This window comes from Hemiscyllium ocellatum, chromosome 28 (genome assembly GCF_020745735.1).
Source record: "Hemiscyllium ocellatum isolate sHemOce1 chromosome 28, sHemOce1.pat.X.cur, whole genome shotgun sequence".
Taxonomy (NCBI): Eukaryota; Metazoa; Chordata; class Chondrichthyes; order Orectolobiformes; family Hemiscylliidae; genus Hemiscyllium; species Hemiscyllium ocellatum.
The window spans coordinates 12,408,406-12,426,838 of NC_083428.1; the positions used below are offsets into that span (position 1 = coordinate 12,408,406).

Genomic DNA, 18,433 nt, shown 5'->3' on the forward strand with positions numbered 1-18,433 from the left:
ATGGATGATCAATTTTTGTTTTGCCAGCAATGCCTACATCTTATGAATTCAAGGACTGAGATGGGTGAAAAACATCAAGTTGCAAAACCCTTACATTTGTACACGCATCCTCTCTTACAATGTAATACAATTATAATTCATTTGAAATAAAGATATACTTTGTTTGAGATAATATATTTCTAAATATAGAAACAGAAAAATGTAATAATTAAATTCGGTAAGAATTTGTACCAAGATCTCTAGAGGCATCTACTGTTGTTGCAAAGCTAGATACATTATTTATCCAATTGCCTTTTAAAAGATACACTGGTTGCTCCCCCAATCATTCCCTGCAGCTAAACATTCCACATGCCATCAAGCCACTGAGCAGAGAAACTCTTGGTTATAATTTCAAATTACTTCATCACCATTTCTCCAACCAATGTCTTTATTGTTCTCGTTGATACCAGAAACAGATAACAGAATGTCTTTAGAAAAGAAAGGAAAAAGCATATTTCTGAGTTCCACACTGTAAACTCTGCTAATTTTCATTTGCATTATAATCACAAAGATATCCTCTTCAAGTCCTAGTCTACATCACTTCCATCACCCGAGTTTTGTAAAACAATAGAGGCTTAATTTTTCATCAATTGAATATATGAGTCCAGTATTGCTGATTTTAGTGCATTTTGACAAATTAAATAAGTAGAGGTATTAATGTCACAATGTTAGGCCTCTGTAATATGGCAGCAAATCTAACTCCAATTTATTCAAAATTGAGGCGAATGCTAAAATAAGAATTCTAATGCCAGTAGATTTGGGAAGAACCTGGGTAGATAGTTAGTATAAAAAGAAATTCAGGGGTGTGTCAGGGTTGTGCATCATACTTGCAGATCAAGTATCAGTAGGGGAACCTTTAGGGGTTATAATCACGCTATCCAGGTTTAGATTAGCAATAGAAAAGGGCAAGGTGCAATCTGGGTAAAAAAGCATAATGGGGGAAGGCCAACTTCAATAGGGTTGAGACAAGGTAAATTGGGATCAAAGATTGCAGGGCAAAACTGTTACCAGGATAATGAACTTCCTTCAAAGGGGAGACAATTTGGATAGAGTCATAGAGATGTACAGCATGGTCCAACCCATCCATGCCAACCAGATATCCTAATCCAATCTAGTCCCACCTGCCAGCACCCGGCCCATATCCGTCCAAACCTTTCCTATTCATATACCCATCCAAATGCCTCTTAAATGTTGCAATTGTACCTCCACCACTTCCTCTAGTAGCTCATTCCATACACGTACCACCCTCTACATGAAAAAGTTGCCCCTTAGGTCTCTTTTATATCTTTCACTACTCACCCTAAACCTATACCCTCTAGTTCTGGACTCCCTGACCCCAGGGAAAAGACTTTGTCTATTTATCCTATCCATGCCCCTCATAATTTTGTAAACCTTTATAAGGTCACCCCTCAGCCTCTGACGCGCCAGGGAAAACAGCCCCAGCCTGTTCAGCCTCTCCCTGTAGCTCAGATATACTTTTGAGCTAAGTTTTCGTGAGGGGACTAGGTAAGGCAATCAAAGCAGGAACTCCCTGAATGGCAAAATTGATAGAGAATAAGAAAGAACAGAAAAAAAAACTGCATATGACCAACGTTGGGTGGGTAGCACAACTGAGAATCAGAGTGACTATAGAATGTTCAGAGGGGAAGTGAAATAAAGCAAGAAATGCAAAGAGAGAGTAGCAAAGAGAAGATAGTGGAAACTAACATAGAGAGGAATCCAAGGTCTTCTATTGGGATATAAATAATAAAAGGGTATTAAAAAGGAACAAATAGGGATGAGAAAATGTATTATTGCATGAAGACACTAAATAAGAACTTTGTAAGAAAGATCCTGTCCAAATCATATCGAAAGATGAAGTCGTTGAAATATTAAATGGGCTAAAAATTAATTTAAAAGTTTTAGATGGGTTAAGTATACTTAAAGTTGACAAGCCACCAGAAGTGGATAAGATGCATTCAAGGATACTAAGGGAAACAAAGGTGAAAATTACAGAAGCACTAACCAGAATACATTCAATTCTCCTTAGATAGAAGGTTTGTGTTTCATTTGCACCACAAAAATGTCAGGCAATGACCATCTCCATTAAGAAATAATCTAACCATTGCACTTATGACATTCAATGGTTCTACCATCACTGAATTTCCCACTGGGGGTTGTGAACTGGGCCAGCCATTTATATTCAGTGGCTACAAGAGTAGGTTAGTGGTGAGAAATCCTGAGTGAGTAACTTAACTCCTGACTCCCAAAGCCTGTCCATTAAGACACAAGTCAGGACAATGATGGAATACTCCTCACTTTCCTGGAGAATGCAGCTCTGACAATGCTTAGGAGGCTTAACACCATACAGGATAAAGCATTGGCACCACAACCACAAACATCATTCCCTCTACCACCCATGCTCACTATCTTACAAGATGCAGTGCAAAAAATAATTAAAGCTTCTTAGACTTTCCAAATAGTGACCACTTCCATCTAGAAGGACAAGGGCAGCAGATACGTGGGAACACCACCACCTACAAGTTTCCATCAAAGTCACTCACCATCCTGATTTGGAAATATGTCACTATTCCTCCACTGTCGCTGGGTCAAAATCCTGGAACTTACCTCCCTAATGGCATTATGAGTCAACTTGCATGTAGACTTCAGTGGTTCAGTAAGGCAACTCAGCGCCACCTTCTCAAGGGCAGGGTGGGATGGGCAGTAAATGCTGGCCCAGCCAGTGATGCTCACAGCCTATAAATGAATTTTAAACAATTGATAATTTGTGACAAATTTAACTGTCACTTGGACAAATATGGATTCGGAAAGGTTAGCCAGCACAAATGTCTTAAAAACAAATCATGTAAAACAAAATTGCTTACATTTCTTTCATGAGGTGACACTGACAGTTGGTGAAGGTCATGCAGATCATTGTATACACATGGACTTTCAAAAAGCATTTTATAAAGTGCCACATAACAGGCATGCAAACAATGTTTGAGTTCTGGAGGAATAAAAGCATTATAATGAAACTTAAATATAACTATAAGGAGACTAGAAATCGATACATTTTGTCTTATTATTTTTGTAATAAAGTTAAAATGTATATGCAAATTCCTTTTGCCTTTATCTTAAGTAATTATGTATGCAGCTTCCAGCATGTGCAATATTAAATAAAAGGTGAAGTCAGCTGTCTTATGCTGCTACAATGCAGTAAACCTACAACTGGTTTTCTGCACTAACAGGACGCTGCCATCTAGCCATTAAGATGTCTCACGTATCACACAAATGAATATGTGGTATATGAGTTTCAGTGCTGGTGTGATGCCAGGAAGAGAGGTTGTACATACTAATGACTGGTAGACCATATCAAACAATATGTCCCATTAGCTATTCCAGTGGGCAGTAGGCCATTCAAGCTCAGTCAGCCCATACTTGCAAGCCTCAGACAAGTACATGTACACATTAGATGTGGTTCTGCTATTGGTAATCATTTATTAAATTATCTGTGCTAATTAAAGATCTTCAGCCAAGTTCATAGAGTGATGCATTTGACTGTGCTAGAAACTACATATGTAAAAACACAGGACCCTGTTTTGTGTAGGCCAATTTTTATGCACATTATAGCATCTCCATGGCAACACCCTGTTCATTCAGAATCTACATGCATGGTCTGAGATTTAAGATTGACAGTTAGCTTTTCAGGCTGCATCTCCATTCTGCTACAAATGATGTCTCTTTTTTTCAAATCTATTTCTTGCATCTTCATTTTGATAATTGCAATACGAAGAGCTTCAACTTCTAGTCTCCTTTTAGCAATGTTTAAGGAAATGAAATTGACTGAGTGACAGGAACTGGAGAGTACTGGTGAATGGTTTGTCAGGCTACAGGAGGGTATAGAGAGCGTTTACCAGGAGTTGGATGCCTGCCTTTTCTTTGTATTAATGTCATCGACACTTTAGGCAGAAAGTGAAGACATTAGATAGGATGGAGAAAAAGTTCCAGAGTTGAGAAACTTCATTTACATCAATAGATTGGAGAATCTGTGGCAGTACAACTTGGAGAAGAGAAAATTAAGAGGAGACTTGACAGATCATTTTGGGTTCGGGCAGAGTAGATAGCGAGAAGCTATTAACAGTTATGGACCAACTGAGAACAAAGGTACACCAATTTAAGGCGACTGGCAAAAGAAACAACTACAACAGAAGGAAGAAATAATTTTCACACCATGAAAGATTAGGATCTGCAGGAGACTGCAGTGAAGGCTGATTCAATCAAAGTCTTCAAAAGAGAATTGGAGAATTAACTGCTGGGAATATAATGTGCAGGATTATGTGGAAAAGGCCAGTGAGTGGGAGTAGCTGAGTTGCCATTGCAGAGTATTGCCACAGACATGATGGGCAGAATGACCTCGTGTTGTGCTGTAAGAATTCTACAGTTGTATTTTTAAATCCTGTATGTTCCTACATTATGAATTAGGTATTGTTATATTGAAATTACAGTCAGTTTTTACACATGAAATATCACCATAGGAGCAAATTTAATAGCATTTAATTTATCTAAATCAGACACATATGAATGATCAGAATTTAAGTAACATTTTCTTCTGTCCTAAAAATTTTTTTTATTAACTTTTGACTTTCAATGTATTACATTAACAATTAATGTCATCTGGAAAGAATGGTCATCAAGTGAATCATGATGTTCTTTTGCTCTTCATCTGAATGTGTACATTTTATTGCCTAAATTGTCTGTTCCTGTGTTTATCTTGATCCTTTTCAAGGTTAGGGGATCTCTGTGACTGATTTTGCTGCTCTGGCTGTGTGTCTTTACGTCTTTGTAGTTCGAATATCCAAGGAATGGACTGTATATTTAATCTGTCAGAGGGGGACATCCTTGAGCCTATGTAGCAGTTTTCCCATTATTAAATTGATCTATGGAAGAACATATCTAACTTGAGAACTTATTTTCAAAATAGATCCATGGGAGTCCTATTAAGTAAAGCAATTCAAGACAAAGTGTGGGTTTCTAGCAGAGGTTGTTGCCTCTGTGTCTCAGATAACAACTCCTCAGAGCTGCAGAATGTATAGAAAGTTCAAGTCAAACAGTCTGCATGTTTCTTTCACTGACATAGGAACAGATGTGCTCCCCAGCTCCTGCAGTGTACTTTTACAACACGTTGCACATTGATGGGTAAGAGGCCTGAAACAACTTAGTAGGCTAATATTTTTACCTCTCTTGCAGAGAAAAACTATGGCTCTACTTGACACTCCTCTCTAAAGTACCCTGCTGAGATCGGTAAACTAAAGCTTCAACTAGCATCTTGAATGGATCCAATAGGCAAAACTTCAGAATTCATGAATTTTATAAGCTTACACTACCATGGTCTTTCAATATAACATTAGCAACAAGTGAATATTCCCTTCGACAACTCTATGTTCTTTCAATCTTGACCTCTTATGTGTCTCCCATTTCCTTTGTTCCACTATTGGGAACCATGCCACTTGAGTCAGATGTTACATGACACCAGGTTATAGTCCACCAGATTTATTTGAAATCACGAGCTTTCATCACATGATGAAGAAGTAACGCTCCGAAAATTTGTGATTTTAAATAAACCTGTCGAACTATAACCTGGTATTGTGTGACTGCTGACTTTCTCCACCCAGTCCGTCACTGGCACCATCACATCATGACTTAGACGTTGCTATTGTAATGTGGGAAACATGAGAGACGATATGCAGAGAGCAAGATCCTGCAAAATGGACTATGAATAATTACCAGAAAATTTGTTGTGATGTTGATTGAGCAGTAACTATTGAAGAGGATATCAAGAATAATGCCACTATTCTTCTTCAAGATTGTGCCAAAGTATCTTTTGCACACACTTGAACAGGCAGCTGGGACAGAGAGGCACAATTTTTTGGATGAGAAATTAGGCCAAAAGACTGTAAGATATAGGAGCAGAATTAGGCTGTTCAGCACATTAAGCTTCTCTGTTTCTCAGTTCCATCCTCCTGCCTTCTCCACACAAACCTTGATTCTCTTAATAATCGGTAACTTCTCTGTTACATCTTAAATATGCTCTTTAACCTGGCCTCTATGGCCAAGCCATTAAATAAGTAGTGCACACTCCCTCAGGACTGCATTGGAATGTGTTATGGAAAAAACCAAGTCCCCTTCAGATAAATCAAGAAGATAGCCTAGAGCTTAACCATTTCTTATTTAAAGGCAAGTGTAAGGTACTATGTTCCAGATGTAATTTAATTGGTTACGTTACTCTGACTAAAGCAAAACACACTTTATTCTTACCCTACAGTTAAAATACAAACAAAAGAAAATGGAATTGGTATAACTTTAACCCGAATGGAAAACTTAACAGAATAATAGATTATTTAACTTCTGAACAGCAACATTTCTAAGATAGTAACATCCCATAAACACAGATTGTCTCACTTATGAGGTTTCTCCAGTACAGAAGAAAAGAACAGCAAGAGAAAACTCTTGTAGAGAGAGAGAGAGAAATGGCAGCTTCCACACCCCAGTTCAAAATCCCAACCAACATGAAAGCTAACCTAAAGCCCTGGTTCTGTGGGAGTCTGACTCCATCCATTCATGCTGTTTCTATTGTTCCAACCATTAAAAAAAACCCAAGGCATCACAAGCTGTTTACTTTATTAACTTGGAGGAGACAGCTCAGTATCTATGGCTCAAAACTTCTCTTCAAAAAAACTAGGACGAAATGCATGTCAAATAAAGTTATAGTATTGTCACAAATGTCAGCCTTGCTTTTGTGCTTAGTCCTGGAATGGCTCTCAGACACTTGTGACTTTGAGTAAAGAGTGCATCCAAGGATGCCATGGCTACTATTCCATAATTAATGGTGAGATGGGATTTATTGCCTATTGGACAAGCAAGATAATATGATTGACTGTTTAGTGTAATCCCTGGTGCATTGAGCCTTAACTAAACAATACTGCTGATCTCTTCAAACTTACAGAGTATATAACACTTCAGGGTTCAACAGGAGTCTTGTCAATTTAAGGAAACTAATACTGAGATTCTCCCATATTCTTTCTAAGTGTGGGGCAAGTGTGTTACTTGACAACTAACACTCCACCCTCACTCTTAAGATAACACTCATCTGATGGCCCAACTGTACCAGCTCATTGACAGGCAAATGAGGAGGTGAGTCTGGCTATTCAGTCCTCAACTCTGGTGACATGGGTCTCCAGATCCTGCTGGTCAATCTGAGGCAACAATTTCTGGTCATTAATGTCCTTCAGGCAATCCAGTCTTCTCATGGGGTGAAGATCGCAGAGACAGAGACATTCAAAAGAAGCACCAAGGCCACCATCTTATTTCTCATCATGTTTCCAAGTGCCCCACATTGCTGCAATTTGAGTCTTCTCCCATCTATCCTGGCAGGGAGATTGGATCGTTTTCTTAGTCAGGAAAATATATACCCTTCCCACCCACTATGGAAGCAGCTAATCAGGAAGGAAGTGAATTGAGGCCCTTAAATGGTCATTAATTGACCACTCAAAAACATGAATCATTGGTGAGCTGAGAAAATTTTCATTGCACCTTCTCGCCCAGCACTTAATTGATGAGGGGTCAGGAAGGGTGCAATGCCCTGTTCAGGGCCAATTTTCCTAATATTTTCGTTTCATTCTGCCTTCTGGAAAGGTGAGGGATCACACCCTAAACAGCAAAAAGTCAAATGTTTCCAGAAAGGTGGGACTTGGTCATCTGCCCTTCAGTGATCATGACATTCACCAAAAAGTAAATGAGTAGAATTAACTCTGCTCCATGTTATGAACCTAAGTAAACAATGTCTCTGTCACATTTCTTTCTAACAAGACAACCATTTGCTTTGTATGCAGTGTTGTGGAAAATCAAATGATCAAGGCACAGAGAGCACAATGAATAATTTACCTCAAGGACTGAACAACTTGGGCAGTAAGGTAAGTGTAATAATTTAAGAAAAGTTTGAAAGAAGATTTAAAAAATTTTGACATAAGGTATGAAGATATAGATTACCATCCACATTCAAAGTAGCCCTATATAACAAAAACAGAAATTGCTGCAAAAGCTCAGCAGATCTGGCAGCATCTGTGGAGAGAAAACAGAATGAGCATTTTGGGTCATAGAGTTATAGAGTACAGAAACAGAGCCTTCCCTCCTCGCAGTTCATGCCAAACATCATCCCAAAGTAAACTAGACCCACCAGCCTGCTCCTGGCCCATGTCCCTCCAAACTGTTCCTATTCATGTATTTATCCAAATGTCTTTTAAACATAATAATTGAACCCACATCCATCACTTCCTCAGGAAGTTCCTCATTATTTTGAGTACCTCTCAACCTCCTATGCTCCAGTGAAAAAAGTTCCAGCATACCCAGCCTTTCTTTATAACTCAAACTTTCCATACCTGGCAACATCCTGGTAAATCTGTTCTGAACACTCTTCAGCTTAATAATATCCTTCTATAACTGGGCAACCAGAACTGGACACAGTACTCCAGAAATGGCCTCACCAATGTCTTGTGCAACCTCAACATAACTTCCCAGCTCCGATACTCAAAAGGGCTGTGAGTGACCCTTCCTCAGAACTGCCCTGTATAAAACTGATGTGAGAATTGAACCCATCTTGTTGGCATCATTCATTCACCAGCCAATTGAGTTAACTGACTCCTATGAACAAGACATTACCATGAAGGATTCTCCTTCTCAACCTCACTCCTTGCTTCAGGTGTGGTGACCCTTCAGGTTAACCCCACCACCAGTTGTCTTGCTCTGTCTCTATTGGGAGTGAAGCTCCATAGTTATCTGGGGCTATGGCTATTATAGTGTATAAAGTTGCCATGGTTCCAGAGGGCTGCTTTCCTCATTAAAGAGGGGACCAGTAGTGAATTTAACCTGAACACCACCATACCTCAGCTGAGGGAGAAGTTTGGGAAGGTGGGACAATAACAGTAACCCTATGCTAGTGTAGGAATCGAACCCACGCTCTTGATATCAGCTGGAGCCTCAGGCCAGTCATCTAGCCGCCTGAGCTAACTGACCCCTTCAGATCTCCGGATACAGAGATCCAATAATGCACCTGTCGTCTTGTCTCCCCGTGTGCATTGAGCAGGCAGATGGAGGATCACCAACCTGAAATGTTAGCTCATCCTCTCTCTGCAGATACTGCCTGACCTGCTGAGTGTTTCCAACATTTTCCCTTTCTCTTTGGGCAAATTTTAACGCCCTCAAGTTTGAAGGACACCCTTCAATACAGTGGGAAAAATCAGATGGATGGAAATATTTTAAGAATTGGTGCAAAGTACCATAAAATTGGGATGGGATAAAAACAGAATAATATTTGAAAAAAAAAGACAGAGAAAAGCCTTCCTGAATTTCTATATCTGCAGGTGGAGATGGTTTTCTGGCTGCTGTCCATGCTAGCAACCCGTGACAAGGAGGATATGTCAAGGACATTGCTCGCTATGTCCAGCTCCCAAGACAGCTGTGTTGCCATGCGTAAGTCTGGTTGCCTGCCGCTGCTCATTCAGCTCCTGCATGATAGTGAGAGGGACTCAGGACCGAGCAGGAACTCCAGCAACAGCAAGGAAGCCCGAGCCCGTGCCAGCGCGGCACTGCACAACATCATATACTCCCAGCCCGATGAAGGGCAGGCCAAGAGAGAAATGCGTGTCCTGCATGTGCTGGAACAAGTGCGCTTGTACTGCGAAACTTGCTGGGAATGGTTGGACACAAACAGACAAAGCAATGGATTTGAATCTAACAACTGTAAGTGACACTTCATGGATATTACAATTGACCTTTTGGCCCCTGGGCTAGTTTAAACCCTGTGTGTTATTCATTGATTTCAGCTGGAAATTTTATTTGTGTTTCTTTTTGGTTGGTCTCAGGAGAATTTTAGCTCCTCCACAGCAATACTTCCAAGAGAGGCAGAAACATAATCAAAGAGCCCTCCCACCCAGTTATAATCTCTTCCATCCGCTTCCATCAGGCAGGAGACATAAAAGCTTGTATACACGCACAAACAGATTCAGGAACAGCTTCTTCCCCACTGTTTTCAGACTTATGATCAGACCGCTCATATATTAGAGTTGATCTTTCTCTGCAGCTCCTCTATAGCTTTATTCTGCATTCTGTTCTATTACCCTACGTACTTATATAAGGTATGATCTGTCTCAATAGCACACAAAACAATACTTTTCACTGTATCTCGATATACATGACAAAAATAAATCAAAACAAACTCTCACTTACTGATTGGCCTCATGCTTGAAGTGAGGCGAATTATGCTGGATGTACGTTATACATTGTAAACGTGTCAGCTTGCACCACACTGACCTAGGGGTGGAAGGAACTTTTCAGTGTTGTATTAAGTTTTACCAATAAGAAGATTCCAGCTTTTATGGAATTCAAAGCAGAGAAGCAGATGATCTTATCTGTCTTCTTTTGTTTCCTGGAAGCAAAAATGATGTTTGTTACAGAGTATGGCCTGTAGCAAGAACCCAGGCGTGGAGTTGTTTAATGCAGAAAGGCTTTTGTGCTACAGCTATCACACCTGGGGTTCTGAGTGACTTGGAGACTGTCCAGCATTGACCATCTACCAATGGCATATTGGAAGGATTTGGAGTTGACACTCAACCTGTTTAGTCATGATAGTGTACCTAATTCTGATCAATGCCAGTGCTTAAGCTTGACATAAGTCTCCTCCAAGCCTACTTCCTTTAACCCTACCAGCATAAAGTTGTCTGCCTTTTTCCCTCCTCCAGCTTCCTGTCAATGTTATCTATGTTGCTTGCTGAAGGTCCACAGTCTGTTACAATCTAGCCCATCTCAATAATCACTTGGCTGAGCTAAGGATTAACTATTGTCAAAAAGTGTGCTGTTGGAAAAGCACAGCTGGTCAGACAGCATCTGAGGAGCAGGAGAGTTGACATTTTGAGCATAAGCTCTTCAACAGGATGAAGAGCTTATGCTTGAAGCATTGACTCTCCTGCTGCTCAGATCCTGCCTGAGCGGCTGTCCTTTTCCAGCGCCATACTTTTGACTCTGGTCTCCAGCATCTGCAGTCCTCACTTTCTCCTAGTTAATTATTACCACTCGAAGGATGAATAAATTTAAAAAAAAGGAGATAAAAGAGATGGTTAGAGACAGAAGCTGTAACTGGCCATTGTTAAATGTTGAACCTAAGTGCTTCTGCTCTTCTTTTACTTGCAGTGCCACTGCCTATTGAGCCCCAGATTTGCCAAGCAATGTGTGCGATAATGAAACTGTCCTTCGATGAAGAATACCGACGTGCCATGAATGAACTTGGCAAGTTGTAACTGTTGTTCATACATGTTATTTGGGCTTTCTTTTTAAGTTCCCATTAATTCTCAGTTTTAGCTAGTTGTAACGAATTAGAGATTGGATTTTCTGGAGAATTTCTGGTTCAATGTTTCTGAGTATAAGACTCTGGTGTTCATGTTGCAGTTGTATAAGACTCTGGTGCGGCCGCATCTGGAGTATTGTGTGCAGTTTTGGTTGCCATACTATAGGAAGGATGTGGAGGCACTGGAACAGGTGCAGAGGAGGTTTGCTAGGATGTTGCCTGGTATGGTAGGAAGATCGTATGAGGAAAGGCTGAGGCACTTGGGGCTGTTTTCATTGGAGAAAAGAAGGTTTAGGGGTGACTTGATAGAGGTGTACAAGATGATTAGGGATTTAGATAGGGTTGACCATGAAAACCTTTTTCCACGTATGGAGTCAGCTATTATGAGGGGGCATAGCTTTAAATTAAGGGGTGGTAGGTATAGGACAGATGTTAGGGGTAGATACTTTACTCAGTGAGTCGTGAGTTCATGGAATGCCCTGCCAGTAGCAGTGGTGGACTCTCCCTCTGTATGGGCATTTAAACAGGCATTGGATAGACAGATGGAGGATAGTGGGCTAGTGTAGGTTAGGTGGGCTTGGATCAGCGCAACATCAAGGGCCAAAGGGCCTGTACTGCACTGTATTTTTCTATGTTCTATGTTCTATTTCAAAGAACAAACACTTAAGAAGGGAAGATGAGATGTAAAAGACCTGAATTTACAGCTATGCAAATTGGAGGCTCAGTCATCCATATCCCTATTAAGAAGTCCACAGAACAGCACAATATACTGGACTAGAGTCTTGTCAATAGACCAGAGTTCTACAAACCAGAACCATGTTATTAGTGGCAATTACAGATTGTAGTTACATTGTGTCTTAATATAGCAGAAAATGGCAGAATGCTTCATGTAAGGTGTTGTGAGGAGTGATGGACACTAAGAAAGAAATTGAAAAGACAATGTAAGCAATGTAGGTTTTGAGAAGGTCATAAGAAATGCAGTGAGGTAGAGGGACAGGATGAGAATTTTGGATTAGACTAGTATGGTGATCACAAGCCATGTGGTGGTTGTGGTGGAGCAGTGGAAGGATTACACAGGAAGTGGAGAACAAATAGCTAAACAGGTTTTGCTATAACAATATGATTGACATTGGATTTACTCAACTGAAATGGAAGCTAACATGTTTAGATACTTTTCTGTTCAACTTCAGAGGGGCTGTTTAGGACAAGTATAAATCTCCAACAGCTTTTTCATGAGAGAAATCGTATATTTAATAACAAAAAACAGAATCAACATAGTTATAGGTTTGATTTGAAACACAAATAAGCACTCAAATTTGCCAGCCAGCAAAAGTCTCTTTTCAATTCAACGACCAAATCTGGTACTTTGTCGGGTCATAGCTTACAGAATGAGGCCATTGGACTGTTATACTACTGCTGGCTCTGAGAAAGACCAGTCATGCTTAGTTTTACATTTCCACTTGTTGTTCTTGGTTTCTTAAGTTCCTCATCCTCAAGTACCCATGTAGCTCTCTATAAAGATTTATTTATTCAATCAGCTTCCACCACACTTCCCTGGAGATGAAATGTTTTATCATAAGAGGAAAGCCAAATTACTGATTTTAATCTTGAGAAGTACTGCCAAAAAGGCCTGTAAGTGTAAGTATGTCTTGGAATCAGAAACTTATTAGTTCTGCACATCTAATTAAAGAGTGTTTCCTCAGTGAATCATCAATCAGGATTATTCTGCTGCTTTTTGATGGATTTTAGATGTGAATCCTTTGAAATAATTGCTTCTGGAGTGTAATTAGGAGTCTTCTAGATTTCAATGGCAAATTTTAATTCATCTGGGAAAATTAACAAACAGTGAAATTCGCAACTGATCTTGGAGGAACTGTTGGGCGAAGTTTACAGATGAAATGAGCTGTCAGAGGAAGAGGTGGAGGCTGGTACAATTGCAACATTTAAGAGGCATTTGGATGGGTATATGAATAGGATGGGTTTGGAGGGATATGGGCTTGTGCTGGCAGGTGGGATTAGATTGGGTTGGGATATCTGGTCGATATGGTCAAGTTGGACTGAAGGGTCTGTTTCCATGCTGTACATCTCTATGACTCCATTACAAACAAATTTGTTATGTCAAGAGGAATTGATGAAGAAATTTGAATCCTTAGTTAACATTTGGAGACTTGAATGCAAAATTCAATTCCAATTCATTTGATTGTATTCATTGCCACTGATGTCTCAGACTGTAGAATAGAATCATTCTTACTTTGAAAAGTTGTAATTCCAGCAGGGTATGGAATAATTTCATCTGCTGGAATATAACTAACTCTGCGAGATATCACTTGTTACTCCTCTACACTTGGTAAGATGTGCCCCCTGCTGAGTTTGTTTTGGGTGGAATGGCTTATAACCACTTACCCCAATCTCACCCTCAAATAGAGGCTGGGCAGGTGCCAAAGTGGTAAGTAAATGATTAAGGGTCAGTTGATCCAAATGTCATGTTGCCCATGCAAAATATAGCCGGGTAGGAATTGGCAATCCGTTTTCCTTTTTCAAGATACAGTATTTGAAACAGCAGGAAGGCAGGGGGCATTACCATTATTGGAGTGTGTCCTTTGCCCAAAAGGGGCATTCCATGAGACCATCACACCCTTCTTCCCTCTGGCCCACACATGCATGAAACCCAGATCCCCACCACACTTGCTGTGTTCGCTGAGGTGCTAAAAGATGCCCCCTACTGCCAGAACTTCCAGAACTCATGGAATTTGGAATCCATGGGGTCTTCTTCCTGGGCCTACCTAGAATCTCTGGGAGCATCTACTACTGAGCTCTGGTGTTGCCTGGATTGTCGGAGTTCTTGACTACTTCGATTGCATCTCCCAAAAACGGGACCTTCTCCCAGGCAGGTGTGTAAGTCTCACTAAGAACTTGGGAAATGCACCAGTCGCACTTTTGGCTGAGGAACCGGATTCTGAATAGCCAGTGTGTGCCCCTGAACCCGCACCCATCATGTTCAACCCTCTCACCTTTTCTCGGTTCTGATGAGAAGTGATTGACCCGAAAAATTCACTCAACTTCTCATACCCTCTCCATGTATGTTACGGTGGCTCAGTGGTTAGCACTGCTGCCTAACAATGCTAGAAACACAGGTTTGAGTCCAGCTTCAGATATGTATGGAATTTGTATGTCCTCCCTGTTTGCATGGGTTTCCACCGGGTGCTCTGGTTTCCTCACACAGTCCAAAGATGTGCAGCCTAAGTGGATTGGATGGGTAGTGTCTCAGGATGTGCAAGCTAGGTCGATTAGCCATGAGAAATGCAGAGTTACGGGGATATGGTAAAGGGGCTGGGATTGGGTGGGATGCTGTTTGGAGGGTTGGTGCTGACATAATGAGCTGAATGGCCTGTTTCCGCGTTTTAGGGATTCTATGTTGCCTGGCCTGTTTGGCATTTGAAACATTTTCTATTTTGATTTTTGGAGGGGCTCACAGCATTTATTCTCTTCCCACGTTCAATGCAGGAGGTTTGCAGGCAGTTGCTGAGCTGCTTCAGGTTGATTGTGACATGTACGGCCCGACCAATGATCCCCTGAATTCAGCCCTGCGCCGTTACGCAGGCATGGCGTTAACTAACCTCACCTTTGGAGACGTCGTCAACAAAGTGAGTAACCATAGTTCACTCATGTTCACAAATTCCTGGTCAAGAGAAAAACAGAATGATCCATTGGGCCGCACGGTGGCACAGTGGTTAGCACTGCTGCCTCACAGCGCCAGGGACCTGGGTTCAATTCCCGCCTCAGGTGACTGACTGTGTGGAGTTTGCACGTTCTCCCCGTGTCTGCGTGGGTTTCCTCCGGGCGCTCCGGTTTCCTCCCACAGTCCAAAGATGTGCGGGTCAGGTGAATTGGCCACGCTAAATTGTCCGTAGTGTTAGGTAAGGGGTAAATGTAGGGGTATGGGTGGGTTGCGCTTCGGCGGGTCGGTGTGGACTTGTTGGGCCGAAGGGCCTGTTTCCACACTGTAAGTAATCTAATCTAATCTAATCTAATCCATAGGATAGCCTTTGTTCTTGGCAAAAGAACACTTACTAAGGATCATGGGTGGACAGTTAGCATGTAGCCTGAAGAAGGATTCCAGGACTCAAAATATTAACTCTGTTTCTCTCTCCACAGATTCTGCCAGACTTGATGAGTTTCTCCAGCAATTTGTTTTTGCATGTTGAAAAGTTAGAATGTTGGGTTGATCCAACCGTGTATTTATGGCTGTAGATATCCTCATGATCCTTGTGGTTCTGTGCCACAATGTTTATGTAGAAGTTCAATATTGGAGGCATGTATTGTGACTACATAGTCAGGGACAACTTTCAACAACTTAGATGGCATGGTAGAGGTGTCCAGCACAGAAAGAGACCATGTTGGCCATCCAATTTGTATCACTCTTGCAAAGAGCGAACCACAAATTTATGTTCTTTCTTCCTGTCCATGCACCTTTTTTCCCTCTGTCTAGTCTCTGTCTAGTTTCATTTTCAAGGACCCAATTGATAGTGTAGCCAACATACTATCAGGCATGCTGAATCCCAGCTGCTTGGACATTTAAGAAAAAAATCTCTTTCATATTCCTGCTGGTCCTTTATTGATTCAGCTTAAATCCCCAAGAAGTGTTTGGTATTCATTTTAACATTGCATCATTATTCAGCTTGCATCACCTTTGTCAGTTCTTCCTACTAAATGGAATCATCTTGTTCCTATTTTTAAAACAATTTTTCTTTTCCTGGGATGTGGCGTCATTAGCTAGTCCAGTATTTATTGGCCATCCCTAATTCAAAAATTCATAGAAAATTGGCGCAGGAGTAGGCCATTCGGTCCTTTGAGCTTGCATCACCATTCCATATGATCCTCATTGATCATGCAATTTTGGTATCCCATTCCTGCCTTCTCTCCATCCTCGATTCCTTTAGCCACAAGGACCATTTCCAGCTCTCCCTTGAATATATCTAATGACTGGTCCCAACAGCATTCCGTGAGAAGGAATTTCACAGGTTCACAACTTTCTGAGTGAAGAAATTCTTCCTCATCTCAGGCCTATTGGCTTACCCCTTATTCTTAGACTGGGACCCCTAGTTCTGGACTTTCCCTCCAGAAGATGTTGGTGATCAACCTTCTTGACCTGTTGCAGTTGTTGGGGTAAAGGACACCCACAATTCTGTGTTAGGAAGGGAGTTCCACGATTATGGCCCTGTGACAGTGAAGGAACACTGACATAATTCCAAGGATAGTGTGTAACTTGGAGGGGACCTGTGGTGGTGGTACTCCAATGCTGCCATTGTCCTTCTAGATGGTGGACCTTGTGGGTTTGGAAGGTGCTAGTGGAAGAATCTTGGTGAGTTACTTCATTGCGTCTTGTAAATGTTACACATTGCTGCTTCTGTGCATCAGTACCAAAGGGAGTGAATGTTAGAAATGATGGATGTAGTGCCAATCAGTTGGGCCACTTTGTACTAGATGGTGTCAAACGTCTTTAGAGTTGTTGGAACTGCAGTTATCTAGGCAAGTGGGGAGTATTCCATTACACTCTTGACTTGTGCCTTGTAGATGATAGATAGGCTTTTGACTGAGTTAGTCACTTCAAAATTCCTAGCCTTTTACCTGCTCTTGAATGACAGTATTTAAATTGCCAGTCCAGTTCAGTTTATGGTCAGTGGTAACATTGTGGGGGATTCAGTGATGTTAGTGTTACTGAATGTTAAGGGACAATGATTAGATTCTGTGCTGTCTGGTGCTTGTGTTTTGCAAACGTTAATTGTCTCTTATCAACCCAAACCTCAGTCTTGGTTCAAAAACACATGACTGTTGAGTATCTGAGCAGACATGAATGCTATTGAACACTGTACAATCATCAGTGAACGTTTCCACTTCAGATTTGATGACAGAAGGAAGGTCATTGACGAAGCAGCTAAAGGGGGTTGGGCTAAGATCACTACAATGAGGAACCGAACCTCACCTGCCATGTGTTCACCATTCCAGCAACCTGTCTATATCCTCTTGAAATATAATACTATCATCCTTCATGTTAACAGCCTTAACCCCTGACAAGAACAAATTATTAATGTATGATTGATAGTTACACTGGTGACAAATTGTTTCCACTTTTTAAAAGGTACAAATTTGGTGCATATTGCCTAACCTCTCCTGTTAAGACATATATAAGTATTTGTAATATTCTATCTGTGAATTCAGAAAGTTCACAGTTACTGAAAATCAATACAATAACATAATTTATCTATAACTATTGAATTTCAGGAGTTAATATGTGATGGGGGAAAGTGTAGAGGGAAAGTTATCATTTACTTAGTGTTGTCCAGTGGGAGTTCCCAATATACTCAGTCTCTCAGTTAATTTTTACCTAATTACAATGTTCACACCAAGACGTGATTAATATAAAAGGAAGTGTTAATGAGAAGCTGCTGTGACATAAAATCAATTTCATTGATACAATTTATTTTCAGATTTATTTTGTTGTTAGTTGCTGAAAAGTAGATGAAATTCATTTACATTTTGACAACATATGTTAATCAATCTTTTAAGTTTATTAATTGATGTCTGTGCACTGTAAATAATTGATAACTTAATCTGTGACTCATCCATTAAGAAACCCAATCTTCTAGTCGAAGGACAGCCTTCTCTGAAAGATACTGATAGGTCACTAGCAACAAACTGGTCAAGGGCAATGGGTGTCCCTGACAGGAGTGACTGCTCTATTTATCCATAAATCCCTTGTCCTTTCCTTTCAACTTATCTTGTGAAGCTGATACTTGTTAAGATATTGTTCCGTGGATTGTGGCACCACCCAGAACTTCAGAATGGTCATTGCTCATGTGAATGATTTGAGAGGTTATTAAGCCTTAGGCAATATCACAGCTGTTGAAGTTTTCAACAGGGTCCAATTGATATCACCAGAATGGAAATCCTGGCTGCATATCCTCTCTCACTTCCAAGATCAGGGTATGGACTCCAGTTATAATGCCCTGAATCTTGGCT

At 40.7% G+C, this 18,433-nt stretch overlaps 1 protein-coding gene across 1 annotated transcript in view; it reads left to right on the plus strand.

The window, feature by feature from the left end:
* Positions 1 to 18,433, plus strand: part of apc2 (APC regulator of WNT signaling pathway 2) — a 116,683-nt gene that overhangs the window by 83,291 nt on the left and 14,959 nt on the right. Inside the window, exons 7-10 of the mRNA XM_060846576.1 lie at positions 7,908 to 7,988; positions 9,435 to 9,813; positions 11,260 to 11,355; positions 14,918 to 15,057. Of these exons, the coding sequence (XP_060702559.1) occupies positions 7,908 to 7,988; positions 9,435 to 9,813; positions 11,260 to 11,355; positions 14,918 to 15,057 (696 nt within the window). The remainder of the gene's footprint in view (positions 1 to 7,907; positions 7,989 to 9,434; positions 9,814 to 11,259; positions 11,356 to 14,917; positions 15,058 to 18,433) is intronic.